The sequence below is a fragment of the Panthera onca genome, chromosome E3, assembly GCF_046562875.1.
Source record: "Panthera onca isolate mPanOnc1 chromosome E3, mPanOnc1 haplotype 2, whole genome shotgun sequence".
In the NCBI taxonomy this organism is placed as follows: domain Eukaryota; kingdom Metazoa; phylum Chordata; class Mammalia; order Carnivora; family Felidae; genus Panthera; species Panthera onca.
In genome coordinates this window covers 2,317,730-2,336,768 of record NC_138354.1, presented here as the reverse complement: position 1 = coordinate 2,336,768, position 19,039 = coordinate 2,317,730, and the positions used below count along the sequence as shown (strand labels likewise).

General features: G+C 50.1%; 1 protein-coding gene across 2 annotated transcripts in view; it reads left to right on the top strand.

Moving 5' to 3' along the window:
* GNA12 (G protein subunit alpha 12) overlaps window positions 1-19,039 on the top strand; it is a 112,925-nt gene that overhangs the window by 26,121 nt on the left and 67,765 nt on the right. Inside the window, exon 2 of one of the 2 annotated variants that reach the window (XM_060649624.3) lies at window positions 18,503-18,718. The exons of the other annotated variant lie outside the window; for it this stretch is intronic. Within the exon in view, the coding sequence (XP_060505607.1) occupies window positions 18,503-18,718 (216 nt within the window). The remainder of the gene's footprint in view (window positions 1-18,502; window positions 18,719-19,039) is intronic. 2 annotated transcript variants of the gene reach the window in all.

Below are 19,039 nucleotides of genomic sequence, written 5' to 3'. Positions count from 1 at the left end.
GACGTGGGTGTCTTGTCCCCTTGCCAGCCTCAGTTTTTCCACCTGTGAAATAGGAATGGTAATTGGAGCTGTCTCCTGGTTGCCCTAAGAATCGAGTGTGTGAATGCCTGCTGGACTGGTCCCTGGACGTAGTAAGGGTTCAGTTCACGCTGGCTTCGTTCTTAGTGTCGCTGCTGCTGCTTCCTTTCTCCCCAGACGCAGCCACTAGCATGCATTTGATTGTATTCGGTCTGTGTTTTGATACTTCTAGTAACTATGCGTATATCCATACTGTGTGTGTATATAAATATATATTTCGTGTGTTTTTAAGAATTTGTACACGTGGCATTTTGAATATATGGTTTTAAAAATTGGTTTCCTCAGCAGTATGTTTGCATCTGTCCATGTTGGCGCGTACGGGTCTAGTTTATTACTGTAACCGTCACCCTAATTAGCGAGATTTGTAGTCCCTTCCCTCCTAACTTGTCGTGAGCCGGTTTTCCGTCCCCCTGCGGCCGACGGTGCTGCACTCTGCGTCCTCATCCACGTCCGCCATACACCGTGAGCACGGTGTCTCCAGAGCATGAACTTAGACATGGACTCGTACGTGAAGTTTGCAGCCTGACCGAGTGTTGGTCAAATACCGCTTCTCGTGGAAAGTCTTACTAGCAAAGCTATCAGATGAGCGGGAAAACTGTGTTCTTTGTTTCAGGTGAGTGAAACGCTCGCCGGGTATGGTTTGAGTAGACGCGGTGTTGGGGCTTGGTTGAGTACAGCCGTAGGGGCCACAGGAGACGCACCCAGGATTTGTTCTAATCAGGAATGGCAGGACACGCAGGCGCAGAGATGGCCATGCTCATGAGGGAAGAGGCTCGCGTGGACAGGTCTTCAGAGAAGGGGCACGGCCCGCCGTGTGGGGCCACCCAGGGAGGCGCCAGAGTCAGTCGGGAGACAGGCGGACAGAAGGAAAGGCGTGTGGCTAGGAGCCTTGGTGGTGGGAAGGAGTGGGCAGGGCAAAGGGGGCGGCAAGGAGTCAGGTGGGCTCCTGGCTGCGGGGGTGGTCCCTGCTTGTCTAGGGCCGGCCCTGGGTGATTAGGGCAGAGGGGTCCTGCCTCCCGGGATCTGTGTTGGTTGTTTCGCCTAGAAAGGGAGTTGGCTGTCCCTGGGAGGAGCAGTCTCCAGGATTACAGGGCCCCTAGGATGTCAGAGCATCATAAATAGAAGAGGAAACATTAATAGAAGCAGAAATCATTCAAAGATAGTTACGACCTAGACTAGGAGTGCCCAGAACATGAAATCGTTCTTTCTTTCCCTGCAAGCCTGTTTCCTCTCCTAGTTGGGGTCCGCAGCGGTCAGGCTGGTGGTCCCTTGAGGTGGCTCCGGAAGTGCCCGGCTGAGGCTCCACCCCCAGAGATTCCGGTGCTTGGGTCTAGAGTGCAGCCCGGGCGTCAGGAGGGTTAAAAGTCCCCCAGCTGTGGGGCGCCGGGGTGGCTCTGGGCTGAGTGTCTGACTCTTGATTTTGGGTCCTGTCATCCCAGGGCTGTGGGATCGAGCCCCACAGCATGCTCAGCATGGAGCCTGCTTAAGGTTTTCTCTCTCCGCCTCTGCCTGTCCCCCACCCCGCTCATGCATCTTTCCAAAACGAAACAAAACAAAAACTCCCCCAGGTCACTTTCACAGCAGCCAGGACTGAGAAGTACTGGTCTGCAGAGAGAGGACCCTGGTCAGCTGTTCCTGAGGGTTCTCAGCATCAGAGAAGCTCGCCTTGGGGGCAAGAAGCAAAAGTCGTAGTAGTCGGCAAAGCTCTGTGAAGGCCAGACGGTAAGTATTTTAGGTTTTGTGGGCCAGGAGTCCGTATAGAAGGTACTATGTAGATACCCATGTGATAAAAAAGAAACTGAATTTCTGCAATGTTTTTTAATACTTATTTTTGAGAGAGGCAGAATGTGAGCGGGGGAGGACAGAGAGAGAGGGCGACACGGAATCCGAAGCAGGCTCCAGGCTCCGAGCTGTCAGCACAGAGCCCCACGCGGGGCTCGAACCCACAAACCGCGAGATCGTGACCTGAGCCGAAGTCGGACGCTCAACCAGTTGAGCCACCCAGGCGCCCCTCTACTAATTTTTCATGGATAAAATTCAAAATATAACAATGAGAATTATCATATTGAGTACAGTTTGTAATACATGCGTCCTCTCGAGGAGACTAGAATTCTTTGGGAGGAATACCATTGCGTTTAATTGGGGTTCAAAGTTAGGGTTCCTGTCATCAAATTCAATGCAAACACCGGTCTCTAAGAACTATTCTTAGCTCACAGGCCAGACAAGGTCAGAACACAGGATGGGTTTGGCCTGCAAGCCTCAGGCTTCCAGCCTCTGCCTCACCTGACAGGAGTGGGTTGATGTGGTTCTACGGTGGGACTGGGGGTCCCTGCCGCTCCCCATTTCTGCTCTGCAGGCAGGACAGCGGTCCCTCTGTTCCGGGCGGTGCTCGGACTAGGGTGGCGTGGGGAATAACGTTCCTCCTATTCTTGGATCCTGTGATAGTGCTGTTCACACCCACCCTTGGTGCCTCGAGGTTTGTGTTTTCCTCAGACGCAGGCTGAGCTCCAGGCTGCTTACGGAAGGTCGGCTCTGAAGAATGCAGAGTCTCAGGGCCCCTCGGGGTACAGGGGGTGCCTGAGCTCTCAGCTTGCTGGCAAAGGCGAGGACCCCGTCCCCTGAGCCTCTGCGCCCCCCCACATCTGTTGCCGTGGGACGAGGGCCTCCCCGTTCTGTTGTCATCTCGACCGTACGTGGAAAAGTCTCAACGCACCTCCGTGCATGTGGATAAACTGATAACGCCAAGCTCCCAGCTGGGCCAGCTCTAAATCCACGTTGGCCAGCTTCTAAGATCGTGTGGTGACATGACACTAACACTCTGCTTCTTCGAGTCCTGCGTCACGGCTTGTAATGTGTTCAAGGTTTGCACTGTTTTCAAACCATAGTCCAGGAAAACTCCACATGCCCCACGCCGAGCTCTCCCACTCCCCCCCCCCCCCAACCTGCCATGCTCCAGCCCTTCCACGAAGCTCAGGGCCTTGCTTCCCTCCCACTAGGCAAGCTTTTACCGCGTGGCCAGCTCCTTCCTGTCCTCGAGGTCAGCTTGGCACCTTAGCGGACTTCCCCGATGCCCCTGTCGACCGCGGCCCCCTCCACCCTCCACCCCATAGGCCCGTCATTGCCTGTAGGGCACGGTCCCGGGTCTGGGCTGCGGTGACATCTGTGTCTGTCCACCTGCGATTTGTGTCCCCCTTCCCTCACACAGAAGCTTCCAGAGGCCAGGGGCCCGTGTGTCTCGTCTCTGCGGTAGTCTGGGTACCTGCCATGGGCTGGCACCCGGCGACCGATGGATGACCTTCATTGGCCCGAAGGACAGAGATGATTCCTTGTCACCCATGTGACTGTGAGTTCAGCACTAGGAACACAGTGTAGATGCATCCGGGTACCGTGATGAGGAGCATGTGCCCTAGTGGGCTCGCGCATGGAGGGGTGAGGGGGAGCAGGGGCAGGTGGGCTGGGGAGAGCACAGGAAGGTGCTTTTGGGGTTCGCGGGATAACTTGGAGAGCCCTTTTTCTAAAGCATCCAACATAGACTGATAAGCATGTAAGGCTAGAAAGCGGGTGTTTGTAAGGAATTGCTGTCTGGGGGGTGATTCGGCAGAGCACCCTCTAGACACCTTCCAGCGCTGGAACTCTGTGCCGTGTAGAAAGCAGGAAAAGGAACTCAAAAGTTAGCAGTGGGGCCGTGGCTTTAAATACAGTGGTCGGGTCAGGCCTCACTGAGAAGGTGACTCTCGAGGAGAGACTTTGTTTGCCCAGGAAATCCCCCGAGAGCCTTGTGCTGTGACCCTGACTTGATCTGGGAGCCGGACGAAGTTGAGAGGGTGGGTCTTCAGTCGTCTTGAGTTCAGGTTAGTGGATTCAGAGAGACAGAGGCCCACGTACAGACGGACACACCGTGTGCAGCCCACAGCCCAGGGCAGCGTTCCATGTCCTTCCTGGTCCTTCCTGGTCCTTCCTGGTCCCTTCTGGTCCCTGCTCCCGGCTTGTCTGGCGGCCCTGCGGACGGGGCCGTCCGATTCCAGCCTCGTGACTGCATTCCATGTCCTTCCTGGTCCCTTCTGGTCCCTGCTCCCGGCTTGTCTGGCGGCCCTGTGGACAGGGCCGTCCAGTTCCAGCCTCGTGACTAATGCCGGTGCCTCCTGATTTTCCACTTTTGCTCCTACGCTTCACAGGGCCTGCCGCCTGCTTCACAGGGCCTGCCGCCTGCATTTTCTCAGGTTTTCCCTCACATCCTGCTCCACCCCGCCTTCCAGGCCTGGCTGCCTTTCCCTCTTCGCGCTCTCCTTGCATGCTGTCCTGTCTTCCCCGGCGTCTTTGTCACAGCCGGCAGCAGGTACAGTAGGTCTCTTGGCACGAGTCATGCTTCATGCTTCACTCGCAGGGACGGTGGGGCCACTCCAGCATGCAGCCCCCGCCGGGCCCCTGATGACGTGTGTACTCTGAGCATTTGTCCTTGTCTACTTGTTAAATAATTTAAAAAGTAAAAGAACCATCCTGCTGAGAAAGAACATTCTATTTTATCAAAGCTGATAAAATAATTTTTATCAGTAAAAAATCAGTAAAAAAAATTTACACTTTTGAAACTGTTTTAGTTTTTTGAATGTTTATTTTTGAGATAGAGAGGGGGTGGGGCAAAGAGAGAGGGACAGAGGATCCAAAGCCTGCTCTGCCCTGTCAGGGGCTCAAACTCACAAACCTTAAGATCATGACCTGAGCCAAAGTCAGAGTCACACACTTAACCAATTGAGCCACCCAGGCCCCCCCTGAAGTAATTACATTTTAAAAGTCACTGCGTTCTTTCGATTTTGTGTGCGTGCAGTTGACCCTTGAATAACACGGGTTTAGGCAGCACGGGTCCATTTATACGTGGATCTGGGGTTTTTTGTTGTTGTTTTTATAAATAGAGCACTGTAAATGTGTCTTCCTTTCTTTATGATTTTCTCAATATTTTCTTTTCTACAGCTCACTGCATTGTAAGAATACAGTATAAAATACATAGAACTTGCAAAATATATGTTAATTGGCTGCTCATGTTCTCTCTAAGGCTTCCGGTCAACAGTAGGCTGTTAGCAGTCTAGTTTTGGGGGAGTCAAAATTTTCAGCTGCGAGGGGGATGGAGTCCGTAAGAGCCACGTGCATGTGTCCTTAAGTCCGTCTGTAAATGCTGAGTAAATGTCCTCTGTTGACCAATTTTGTCCTTAAAAGTACAGGTTTTGTGGTGGGTTGTTGGTCTTGTTCTTTGCTTCCCCCCCCCCCCCCCCCCAGTTATCTAGATGGACTTTGAAGTTCACCATAAACGTTGGGGGGTTCAAGTGGCCGTGTCCGAACCAGAGCGTGAAGTCGCCACGTTTTAGCTGAGGTCTAAAGACTGTGTTAGTGTCTCAGTAGCTTTAAAAGAAAAAGAAAGCGAAGGAAAACACTGCCCGAGGGAGTTATCGTAATTTTGAGGAAAAGCAGATGTGTGTCCTTAAGGAATTATTCTTACTTACTTGAAAACTAAAAATAGTTTTTTCATAGAATTAGTAACCCAGGGATTAACTCAGTCTGCAGGTTTCTAGCACTTGAAGACCTTTTTGACTCCCTCCCCCATGGATGCAGGGTTGCAGTGGGAGGAAGCTGCGGGAGGTTCCCTCCAGCTTCTAAATAACGAATGCTTTCTGCACTAAATGTCGTCTTTGCTTTGTTTTTGTGGTTTTATATGGAAACAATTTGTGACTTTCACCTGGTCCCTTACGGAAGGCGCTTTTGCAGAAGTGGACCTTGGTGTTGGTGCCGCCTGCCGGACTGTGTGTAAAGGGTCAGCGCCCCCCGGGAGGGAGCCCTTGCCCCAGCTCACCGCGCCCAGTGCTGCCTGCAAACCCCGCCAGGGCTTGCTTGCGGGGGAGCTCGGATGCACTGGAAATCCTTCTCATTTCAGTTTTACTAGTTTGCAAACTGCTGAGCGTGGGCAGCGTACTTACAGGTACACTGATTTTACTGCGAGGCTTCTTCTCCAAAGATTTTTAAAAATTGTTTTTAATGTTTATTTACTTTTGAGAGAGACGGAGCCAGACAGAGCGTGAGCAGGGGAGGGCCAGAGAGAGAGTGGGAGACACAGAATCGGAAGCAGGCTCCAGGCTCTGAGCTGTCAGCACGGGGCCCGACGCGGGGCTTGAACACACGAATCCTGAGAACGTGACCTGAGCCGAAGTCAGACCCTCAACCGACTGAGCCACCCGAGTGCCCCTCTTCTCCAGTGATTTTTTAAGAAGTCTGTACGGTAGACAAACATTTGGTAGAAGGTACTTTAACAGCCCATCTGAGTAATAAGCCGCAAGTGTATTCTCCCCGTCCCTCTTACACACCCTAATGCCTTTGGCTGCCTCGGGGCTCCCTGGGCCGTGGAGAAAGCGGCTGCACCCCGAGGCCCGGGCTGCGGGCCTGGTGCGGAAGGCTCACTGCAAGGCGCCCACCCGGGGCACCGGTCCCTGCCTGGAGCTGAGGCTTCCTGTCTGGATCCGGCCTTGCCGCCCAGGGATTTGGGGCCGGGGCGTCTGCGTTTTCTCCCGCATTCTGATCTCCTTTTGCTGTTCGATGAAGTCTCCTCACGTCACCATCAGAAGACTTCATTTCTTCAGATCATCTGCACGTACCGTCTGGAAAGGCCGAGCTGCTGGCCTCGGTACCCCTGCTGAGGGGGATACACCTTCCCGTTTGTTGCTGCCGTCTTGCCAGGGACTGCGGGTGGGTCTGCTGTCGGGAGTGGGTACAACACTGGGAGACTGTTCGTTATGCTTTCAAATAAAGATTTATTTGTATCTTACTGATCACAAAAGCATTTGTGTACTGGAAAGAAGCGAGACACAAATGTGGGGCATCTCTTTGATTTAAACTCGATCGCACTGCAGTTTTAATCTACTCGCTACGGTAAATTAAGCTGTCTCTTCGGTTGAACTTTTCCTGTAATCGGGCTTCTTATCTCTGACATACGGAAGGGAGATAGTTTTTAGAGGAATTTCCAGACCCGTTATACAACTAAATTACTCTCAAGTAATACATGAGCCAGTATTAACTTATTAGTCTGCGTGATGATTCCTCGTGTGGTAAGGTTTCCAGTGAGAAGTAAATTGAAATGATTGGTGATACTTGGTTGGTGTACTATCTGATCACTTTGGGTACGAGACAAATCTACTTGTTAGTGTACAGATATCTGCCCCCTGCAGTATCCGTGCTGCAGCCTTGGGTCTAGAAAGGAACGTTATCCTTGTCTAGCAGATGAGGAACCTGAAATCCAGGCGTTTATTCTTTCAGCAAGTAGACCACCCGCTGTGTGCCAGGCCCCGGGAATATGGGACTGAACAGACCAAGGGTCCCACCCTCAGGGGCCTTGCTGTCCACTGGGGAGGAGAGAGATAATCCACAAGATGAATGATTAACCGTAGGGTCCATTAGCAAGCTAGTGGGAAGTGCTAAAGAGAGCCAGAAAGCGGGGAAGGGACGGGAGAGGTGGGCTTGTGGGGGGTGGAGGGGCGGGGGGGGGGGGGGGGGGGAAGGTCTCAGCCGTGGATAAGATGGCCCAGGGAAGGCCTTGCTGATCTTTGAATGTAGAATCAAAGGAGCTGAGGGAGTGCGTTATCTAAGGCAGTCTAGAGCTATCTAGGCCAAAAGGGTTTCAGCCATCAGGATCCAGGAGTGCAAAGGCCCAGAGGCAGAAGCAGCAAAGCCATGTGACGGTACTGAAGCCAGCAGGGAGGGGAGAGGAGGAGGAGGAGGAGGAGGAGGAGGAGGAGGAGGAAGTGAGGTCGGACAGACAACAGGGTCAGGTCACGTGGCACCTTCTGGGCCCCTTCCAGGACCTGGGCTCTTGTGCTGGGGAGGGAGGCTCTTGTACGGCTTGAGCAGGAACTGCCATGAACTTGCTTCCTTGGTGGTTTTTTTGTCTGTCTTTTTTCGAGTATTTATTTATTTTGAGAGAGAGAAAGTGAGAACAGGGGAGGGGCAGAGAGAGAGGGAGAGAGAGAATCCCAAGGGTCAGCACCGGGCCCTCTCGCAAGCTACGGTTTTCCGCCATCGGCACTATTCTTGGTCCAGTCCACGAGGCCGGACGCCCAAACAGCGGTGCCTCCTAGAGCAGCTGGAGTCCCACAAGGAAGGGGACGGCGCAAGTAATGACAGGGCTTGTGGCTCCTCCGTGGGGCCAGGACGCCGGGTGTGTGACGTTCCACAGCTCCTTCTAGGGAGCCCAGCACCGCCTCTCCTGTCCTGTCACGCCCGCCTGTATTTATGCCTGAGACTTGACTTGAAAGGCTGCGGTGTCTTAACAGTTCGGTGTGAGCCTCACGCCGAAGGTGGACTTACTGACATGTGCAGATGCCTCTGGGGTGCTGTTTATTTTCTGCAATAGCAAGTTTGCCGGCTTTTAACTTTTCTCCGGTTAGTCTTGTCGCCAGCCTCCACCTTCCCATCGCATGGTTTCAGAGGGAGTGAGAGCAGTCGCACGCCTGTGTGTCGTCCGAGCGAGTTTTCTCCTCTTACGCTTCATCTCAATGCCGCACTGTTTCGAGGGACTCCTGTCCTTGCAGATAAGAAGTGATGTTAATTCTCCCGTCAAATTCAAGGTCTCCTGATGGGGAACCTTCTAGGAATTCAGGCTAACACGTTTACATCTTCTGTCTGCTTTGATTCGAGCTGCTTTACTGGAAGGACCGACACATCTTTGTTCTGATTGGAAGCAAAGGACTTGAGAAAACCAAGCATTTTTACTAACAATTACTCTATTACTTTATCTATTTTTAATTCATTTTCATTGGTTATTTGATTTATTTGGTTTATTCATGTTTTATCATTAGGACTTAGAGGAAAGAGAATGCTTATATAAAAATATATTAGAAGTAGAAGAGCGAAATGTCTGTTAATTTTCTGTTTCTTTCTGACTTTGGGGTGTCAGTGTGTATATGTGTGTGTCCTAAATTTGCTTCATTTTCACAGTTGCTAATTACTGTGATTACCTTGCCGCCATGATTTAAAGATGGGACTGGTTACATATCATTGGAGGATAATTTTAGAAAAACCAAAGAGACCAATTTAAAAAAAGAGTCAATTTTAGGAAAATGAAAAATTACCAGATATAAATGATTACATTGGCACAGCCGTTCTGGAGAGAAGTTCAGTAATGTTTATCAAAAGCCTCAGAAATAACTGTGCATACTTTTTGACCCAGGAGTCCCATAATGCGACTTAGAGGAATCTGTCACGGGAGAATAGTGAGATGTGTGTGGACGTTGCCCGACCGGCCAGCTCCTGGCATATTGCGGTTCACGCTTGCCATGCTCTGGAAGCCGCTCAGATGTTCAGCAACAGGGGATCAGTCTAATTATAGCCCATCCCATATGTTGGATTACCACGCAGCAGTTACAAATCCTGAAGTTTTGAAATAGTTAATGACACAGGGAAATGTTCGAGATACTGCTAGAAATGTTGAAGATTTCTAAAATGTTTATACACACAAAGGGAATGTCTGTAAAGAATGAGACTGGTAACACTCTACATTAACAACAGTCATTTCTAAATAGTAGTATTCTTGAGGATTTCATTTTCTTTTTTTAAACTTTTTTTAATGTTTATTTTTGAGAGAGACAGAGACAGAATGCGAGTGGGTTAGGGGCAGAGAGATCAGGGAGACACAGAATCCGAAGCAGGCTCCAGGCTCCGAGCTGTCAGCACAGAGCCCGACGTGGGACTCGAACTCACGAAATGTGAGATCGTGACCTGAGCTGAAGTCCGTCGCTCAACCGACTGAGCCACCCAGCGTACCCCAAGGATTTCATTTTCTTCTTAATACATTTCTATGTTTCCTCCCTCTCCTTTCTGCACTAAAAATATTTTTATGATCAGAAAGAAACAAATTCCATTTTAAGAAATGTATAGCGATTCAGTCCAACAGAAATGTACCATGAGCCGCAAATTCATACTTTGACTTAGCCACATTAAGAGAGGTAAATGGAAGAAAATTAATACATTTTGATAACCCAAGATATCAAAATGTTACTTCAACATGTAAACAGAATTAAAAAGTAAAAGATATTTATGTATATTTTTCATGCTAAGTCTTTGAAATCTGGTATGTATTTATAACACCTCAATTCAGACTGGCCACTCTTGTACCGTTCAGTGGCCATGGTGGCTCAGGGTGTCTCTCTTGGACAGAAAGCGGTCGAATGTTCGAATTCTGTGCTGCTAAGGTAGTTCACATGAATGAAAGGTTTTTACTCTTTGAAGATTAAGGTACCATCTGAACTCACTAACTTCTGTGTAACTGAGCCAGGCATAAGCATATCCCATACTTGTAGATTTTAATTACTGGGTTTTTTTTTTAATCTTCTAGAGAATACCAGCCAATGTCAGGTCCCCAAAGGTCAGTTCAGGCGTAGTCTTGGGGCCTGCTGCCAGCTGTGTGAACATCTGCCTCCTGCCTGTCTTCCTTCCCTCATTCCCCTGATAGATGCGTAGACATAAAGAATATAGATAAAAGACACCAGCTTTAGAATCACAGAATCACACTTCACTGGCTGTGATGGAGCTTCAGTTTTTCTCATCTGTAAAATGGGCATAGTAACTCTTCCCCTCACAGGGTTAAAAAGCGGAAGGAGCTGAATGGGTGTTGAGCACTTAACACAGTGTTGGTCACACGGCAAATACTCAGCCAACTAGCCACCCAGGTGCCCTGCATATATACAGATCTTCCTTTAACTAAAACAGAATTTCCATGAAACACTTGCTGTTATCATTTATAAGTTATTTACCGTTATGTTCTATTGAGTTGTTTAAAAGCCTGCTACGTTGTTTCATGCTGAATTTTGTACTGCACTGAAATTTGAATTGTGAAAGCACCGAATTAGTGCATTAAGCCGTGTCGCCTGTTTGTGGTGTTTGTGGGACGTTTTCCCCCTTGGAATCATATTTAGTATTATTCTCAGATTGCTTTCTTATTTTCTGTACTTGACCAGGAAGGCTCTGCTCCCCCTGGTGCTAGAGCTTGTCCGTGTAACGTTTAGTGAATGTTTAGTCCAAGTGGGTTCCAGGCTTGGGGCCTCCACCTTGAACAGGAAGAGGAGAGACTGCTCTCTGTGTGGCTCTGGGAGGTGACCTCACAAGTCCCCGGCCTGCTGGCTCTTGAGCTGTGAGATGCGGCGTGGCTTTTCACATTCCACCGGAGGAGATGTGAGGAATTCTGAGCTGATGCTGAATTCCTTGTTTGTTTCTGGATGTGTTTTTTAGCTTCCAGGAGCACCAGCCTTCCCCGGGTGCCGGAGAACCCTCCAGACGACAGTTTGCATTTGCCTCAACCCAGGGTTTCTCTGACCGTTCCGTTTCCTGGAAGCGTTGCCTTGGGTTTCCCGTCCCGTTAAATCTAGTTTGCCTTCCGCTTACCCAGGCCCCCCCCCCCCACCCCACCCCCCGGGCCGAGCCAGACCCTCCTCTGGACTCCACGTGGAGAGCTGCTTGGTGGTGTGGTTGCGGCCCTCCGCGTTTGGGGGCTGCTCCCCTCTTCCTTGGGGGTGGCCTTCCGACCGCCCCCCTGCACCTGAACCTGCACCCGCCCCGCCCACCGCACCTGCCGCAGCCGCTCCTTCCGGACCTTTCCTGGTTTCCTGCTTCTGCGAGTAAATCCTCCACACGCACGAGCCTTCTCCTGCCTCTGTGCCGCTTCTCCCTCTAGAAGGCCCTCGGGCAGGTGCCACGCTTACCACCTCTTTGGCTCTTGACCCCTTCCCTGGTGCCTGTCTCTGCCTGAAGGGCGAGCTCTGCGGGTGGGAGGAACGTCTGTTAGTGCGTTTGTTCCCAAAGCGCACGCGCACGGTGGGGGGGGGGGGGCACCGTGGGGGCGGGGGCTGGACGAGGGGGGTGCTGTCGTGTCTGCCCCGGAAGTACCGGTGCTCCCCGTCCCTCCCTCGCGGCTGCTCTGACCTCTGACTTAGGAGCTCTCCTCCCCTTCATTCCAGAGAGAGTCTGCGAGGAGCCCTCGGCCCCTCCTTGCTGGACTCGTGCAGTTGAAGTGTATCCTGTTTACATTTCTGGCAGCGTTTCTTTTATTTGGACGGTGGCCAAAGGCGCACAACCCGGCCCTGGTGGGTTTCGAAAAAAGCAGCAGCCGCTTTCCGAGGAGATGGGCTGTTGCTGGTGGGGAGCACCTTCGGGCCTCGCCGGGTTCCTCGCGCACCTGCGGCCTTCCTTCTGCAGGAACAGCTCGTTTGATCTGCCAGCGTTTTAGGCGTGTCTGGGCTCTGGAATTTGCTGTGGGAAGAGCTTAGTGAGGAGTGAGAAGTAGCCGAAAAGATTCGCTTTGATTGGGGACTAAACTCAGCACACGTAGTTTGAAATGAGATGACAGGATTTGCCGTCTTGGGTCTCCATCCAATAAAGCTGAACCCCCGCCCCCCCCCCACCCACCCAGTTGTACATCCCCAGCAGACCGGGACTCTGTTCTTTGACCAGAAGTTTCAGTGGCTGGATTTAGAAGTCGTCTTAAAACTGTGCTTTGAGCAGTTTGAAGTGTTACATAGTATTGAGATGAAGTCACCAAACGGCTTCAGACTTTTAACTGTTCGCCTTAGGTAACTGAATAAAATGTATGGTTATCAAAAAGTGAATACTTGGGTAACATTGTTACTGAGAGAACGATGAATGACACAAGCAGACTGCCTGCTCCCTTCACTTCTCCTCTTTTTCTTACTGAGTACATATGGATTTTAGGATTTTCTCGGCTTTGCGTTTCAGGAAGTAGGTCTTTGGTGGGAAAAAATGAGGCAAGGTGCTAATTGCAGCCTGCCTCCTATATTCTGGTGTCTTGGAAGCACTGCAGCTCCAAACAATGGTGGTGACACCTGTAACGATCCGTTCTGCAAAAGCACAGCAGGCAGAACATTCCCAAGACTTGATACTCTGTCTAAAAAGGAAGAAAACGTGGGCCCCGATTTTAGGCAGATGTCCCAAAGGGGAAACCTCTCCGTGATCTCCATTTTGGGTGTTCAGAATAAAGGTGGCAGAGAATGGTTCTTCACTGGGACAAACTTAAAAAGGCAAAAGAGACCTCTCTTTTCTCGGTACTTTTCTCCTCCATATGTAGAGACGTCGACACAGAAAACGACTCTAGCTAACCAGAGTAATTCAAAGTTCGTCAGCAGTTTTCTCACTTTCCCTGGGTTTTTAAAGAGAGAGAAATAAGGAGCCTTTTCTTCGTGTCTGGGTGAAGTTCATTTGGACCGTGTCCAAGCTTGCCTGGGTCATAGTGTGTGGTGGGAACACAGGCTGCTTTTGGATAGACCAGGGTGTTTTAAGCCAAACTTGTGTTCACCCCAGTAATTAGGCAAGGCCTGGTTGGTGCAGTGTTGAAAGCAGTCTTGGAAACGATCGCTCGGGCCTCCAAGTCCGTTTTGATTCCTTGCCTTCATCTCCGACACATGAAAATGAAACCCCCCGGGAGCAGAGGTTCGGTTTACCGTGTGAGTGAGGATGCGCTCCTTGTCAAGCCGGGCTTTTTGATGTGTCAGAAGGGCACTGTGTGTCAGACCGCGTTTCCTGAGTTGAACTTGAGCGGGCTGGATTTTCAGGAGAGGTAGGTGGGTTGGTCACCTGACCTGGGGCTGGGGCCGGGCCTGGGGGAGGGCTCAAATCCCGACCCAGCCCCTCTGCCGGAAGAGGGGCCTTGTGTGCGAGGACGGTGGGAGCCTTTGTCTGGTTTCCACAAGGGTGCTGTGACCCTGTGCCAAGAACCTCACCGGAGAGGTCTCCTCTGCCTTCTCTGTACTCAGATATTTCTTGTCCCGCGTGATGTGGAAAATGTGAAACATCTTTGTTCTCTTGGGTTCTTGAAGCTTTTCGAGACTGTCCTTTTGGGCAGGCGGGAGCTTGGTGTGACGTTGTCAGAAAATGGGGAGACGGGAAGGACCCAGAGGGAGGAATGGGGTGGTTGGAACCCAGAGGAAGGAGAGCTGAGGATTTATTCAAGTCCGGTTTTCCTCTGGGTGGGTTCTAGTCCATTGGTGCCAGGTTGAAGTTAACCTGCGCTTCAGGCTCTGCTGAGACCCATCCATCTCATTTTCCTGCTGATCTCCACCCTCCTCCCCCTCCCCTGGTGAACCTTACCTTTCCACACCACGAAATCGGAACATTTACTGTCATGGCTGCTAGTTAGCTTTTGAAACAACGTTTTGGGGGCGCTTGGGTGGCTCAGGTGGTTAAGTGTCTGACTCTGGATTTCAGCTCAGGTCATGACCTCACAGTTCGTGAGATCGAGCCCCCCCCCCCCCCCCCCGCACCCCCACCCCGGTCGGGCTCCATGCTGACAGCGCAAAGCCTGCTTGGGATTCTCTCTCCCTCTCGCCCTGCCCCTGCCCCGCTCGTGCTCGCTCTCTCAAAAATAAATAATAAACTTAAAAAATAATAAGATAAAAATATATTTTGAGGTAATTCTAGGTTCCCAGGCACTTGCAAAGATAGCAGGGGAGAGGTATCACGGTTTTCCCCAGTGGTTACATTTTCTAGAACTCCGGTGCACTATCACGATCAGGAAATTGACATTGTTACTGTGTGTGGGTGTGGGTGTGTGTGTAGATCTCCAGCTACCCTGGGACCGTCCCCCCCGCCCCCGTCCTGCTTCCTCTGCCGTTCCCAGTCCCTGGCAGCCACTAATTTGTGTTCTGTCTTTATAATTTTGTCACTTCAAGAATAGTCTCTACACAGAATCACATAGCATGTGATCTTCTGAGACTGGCTTTTTTTTTACTCAGCATAATTTTTTTTTGAGCCCCGTCCAGGTTGTCCCATGAATCAAGTGCTCATTCCCTTTTACTGCCATGTCCTTTTTCCTGGTACGGGGGCCCCACAGCGTGTGACCATTTGTCTATTGAAGGACTTTGGGGCTGTTTCCAGCTCTAGGCTGTTATGAATAAAGCTGCTATGAACATTCTTGCACATGTTTCTGTGCGGACGTAAATTCTCATTTCTCTGAGGTCAGTGCCCAGGAGTGAGATGGCTGGATTGTTTGATAAATACAGGTTTAATTTTTTAAGAAACCGGAAAACGGTTTCCAGAGTGGCTGTGCCGCCTCAGATCCCATCAACAATGTATGAGAGATTAAATATCTCTGCGCCCTCACCACCCTCTGGTGTTGTCACTGGTTTTGTTTGTTCGTGTCAGCTGTTTGAATACTGTGTAACGGTACCTTCTCTGGTCTTAACCTGCTTTGCCCTGATGGCTGGTGGCCTTGAACATCGGGTCTCTCACCTGCTTGCGTGCTCTCTGTGTGTGCTCCCTGGCGAAACGTTTCATCATGTCTTCTGCCCATTTCCTAACTGGATTGTGTTTCTAACTGTTGAGTTTTGAGTGTTCTGTATAAATTCTAGACTCACGTCCTTTGTCGGATGTGTGGTGGGTATTGCCTCCTAGTCCATAGAGCATCTTTTCAGCCTCTGCAGAGAGTCTTCTGCAGAGCACAGTTTTAATTTTGATGAAGTCCAGTTTCTTGATGTTTTCTTTTATAAATTATGCATTGCGTCACCTAGGAACTATTCACCAAGCTGTAGATCCGGAAGATTTTCTCCTATGTTCTAGTTTTGCCTTTTGAGTGGATTCTGTATAAAATGTGAGGTTGGAGGTCAGGGTTCTTTTTTCCTTTGCCTGTGGATGCCCAGTTACTCCCGCACCATTTGTTGAAAAGGCCGTTCTCCCTCTCTGTAATTGGATCTTTATAAAACTCAGTGGGCCACACTTATGTGGGGCCATCTCTGGGTTCTCAGTTATGTTCAGTTGATCTTTGTGTCTGTTCCTGTCCTGTCACCAGTACCGCACAATCTTGATTACCATAGCTATATAGTAAGTGTTGAAATTGAGTGATTCCTTTCACTGAGTTTCTTTTTCTAAATTGTTGCAGCTAATCTAGTACCTTCCCAAAAATTTTAGGATAGCTATACACACACACACACACACACACACACGACACACACAAACACACACACACATCTATATACAACACTCATATATCCATATTCATGCCCCTAAAAGATCTTGCTGGGATTTATAGAAATTGTGTTAGACTTGTATATCAATTTAGAGAGAATATTTACTATTTTCAAACTCCCAATCCATGAACATGGTATGTCTCTCCATTTGTTAGGTTCACTTTGGTTTCTTTCGTCAACATTTTGTAGTTTTCAACATACAGGTCCTGGACATGTTTTATACGATTTCTACTTTCTTAGTGATTGTTGATACAGCATTTTAAATTACAGTTTCCACACGTTCATTGCTAGTAAGTAGAAAGACAGTTGATTTCTATAGGTTAATTTTACATCCGGCGGCCTTGCTGAATGAATTCACGAGGAAGTTTTTTTGGTAGATTCCTTGGAATTTTCCACATAGACCATCATTTCATTTTATCTGCAAATAGACTCAGTTTTATTTTTCCCTCTTGCTGATCCCTGTACCTTGTATGTCTTCACCTTGCCATTACTGGCTAGAACTACCAGTACTGTATTCATTGGCACCTCCACAAGTGGGCGCCTTCTCTTGTTCCTGATTTTAGAGAAAAGGATTCAGTCCTTCACTGTTAATTATGACATTAGCTGTCAGTTTTTGTGAGTCTTCTCAAAGTTAAGGAAGTTCTCCTCTATTCCTAGTTTTCTGAGTATTTTTTTTTTCTTTTTTTTTTTTTTTTTTTTTTTTTTAATTTTTTTTTTTCAACGTTTTTTATTTATTTTTGGGACAGAGAGAGACAGAGCATGAACGGGGGAGGGGCAGAGAGAGAGGGAGACACACAGAATTGGAAACAGGCTCCAGGCTCCGAGCCATCAGCCCAGAGCCTGACGCGGGGCTCGAACTCACAGACCGTGAGATCGTGACCTGGCTGAAGTCGGACGCTTAACCGACTGCGCCACCCAGGCGCCCCAGTTTTCTGAGTATTTTTATGGTGAATGGTTATCAATTGTTTTAATTCGTAGGTCTGTTTCCCTAGCTAGATTCCGAGTTTCTACAGATCAGACTCTGCTTCATAAACCTGTTTACCCATGGTGCCTGTGAGCCTTGGACATGTGTTTGTGGATCAGTAGAAATGGGCCTGGTTACGGATGGCAGACGAGTGTGGGCCCCGAGGAGGGAACTCGCAGGAACATCGGTCACCAGACAGTCCTGGTCTAGACCTGGAGGACAAATTGCACTACTCTTTTTGGTCCCCGTTACCATTCGGCTCAGTGTTTCGATGCAGAAACGAAAGTTGTAGGCACCACACATGCTACAGCAGGGATACAAGGAAGCCACAATCGATGATGAATGAATCCGCTCTGACCCAAGTTGTTGGACGTGAAACTTCCACTGAGTTGTACAGTTTAAATGGGGGGATTGTATGTGACATATATCCTATAAAGCCGTTACTATTATTATTTTTTAATGTTTATTTATTTTTGAGACAGAGCACGAGCAGGGGAGGGGTGGAGGAGAGACAGTGGGAGACACAGAATCCGAGGCAGGCTCCAGGCTCCGAGCTGTCAGCACAGAGCCTGATGCGGGGCTCGAACTCGTCAATGGCGAGATCGTGACCTGAGCTCAACCGACTAAGCCTCCCAGGTGCCCTGATTGTTTTTTTAAAACAAGTGCCCAGTAGCAGTGAGGTCCTGGTGTTCTCTGTGCCAGGAGACGAGTTACTGCCCCCTGTCGTTCCAGGCCCCACCAGACCACCCTGAGCCTGTGAAGGCTTTTCCAGACAGGCCCCCCGCTGGTCTTTGCCCCCCGCAGGATTCACGGTGCCAGAGAGCGTTCATTGGGTCCCCTCAGAAGAACTCAGAAACTTGCTTCCATACGGTGTTGCTAATTTGGAAGCACTGGGGTGAGAATGATGAACTGGACCTCGTTACTGCCCAGTGGGGCCGTTATCCCCAGGACAGTGTCCCCCGCAGACTGGACACCTACCTGGGTTGAGGCTGTTTCTCCATCCCCTTTCTTAACCTGTCTGTGAGGTAAGAAAGGGGTCAAGAATACTCTATTTCTAACAGTGAGGAAGTAAGCCAAATAATGAAAAACAGCCTCTCCTCATCACTAACAGTGGCGGCATTCAATCCAGGATGTGCCCACGGGCCCCTGTTTCGGGGGGGGCAGGCCGCTCGGCTTGTGCATCTCGGTTTTGTCCCGTCTGGTGGTTACTGGCCACCTGTTGGTGGCTCGCCCATTCGCTCCAGGCTTTCAGACCGTCGTGTCCTCCTGGTGTCGAGGAGCTGCCAGGTTTCAGCGAGTTGAGACACGGGTGACTTGACCAAACGAAGCAGGACACAGACCCTGGTTGATAGCCTGTGAGTTTGCTGCCGCGTGACGGTCAAGGCCTGTGCCGCGGCTCTCTGTCGTGGTGCGGTCTTGGGAGTGTAATTAAACCCTCTCTGTCTCCTTTATCTCCTAGGGCTCAAGGGTCCTCGTGGATGCGCGAGACAAGCTGGGCATCCCGTGGCAGCATTCGGAAAATGAGAAGCACGGCATGTTTCTCCTGGCCTTTGAGAACAAGGCGGGGCTGCCCGTGGAGCCTGCCACCTTCCAGCTGTACGTCCCCGCCCTGAGCGCTCTCTGGAGGGACTCCGGCATCAGGGAGGCTTTTAGCCGGAGGAGCGAGTTCCAGCTGGTGAGTGAGCCCTCCCCCAGGCTACACGATCGTGATTTTCATGACCGGTCTTGGCCTTCAGAAGTTCCTTAAAAACTGTCAAAGTACAGGCAAGCTGCAAATTGCTGTACATCCTAATATTCAACACCACCAACAGCAAACACACTGGAGGCAAATGAAGCTATCTAAATGGTTCAGCAGGGGCAATTTTCATTCATTCTGGCTAAGTAAGTACAAGGAGTACAACGTACTGTTAAAGCTCCGTGTAACTCTCGGGGCTTAGAATGTTCAGGCCTTGTTCATGGTGGGAAGTTACCGTCTCCTTGAAACCGCTTTCCGGCT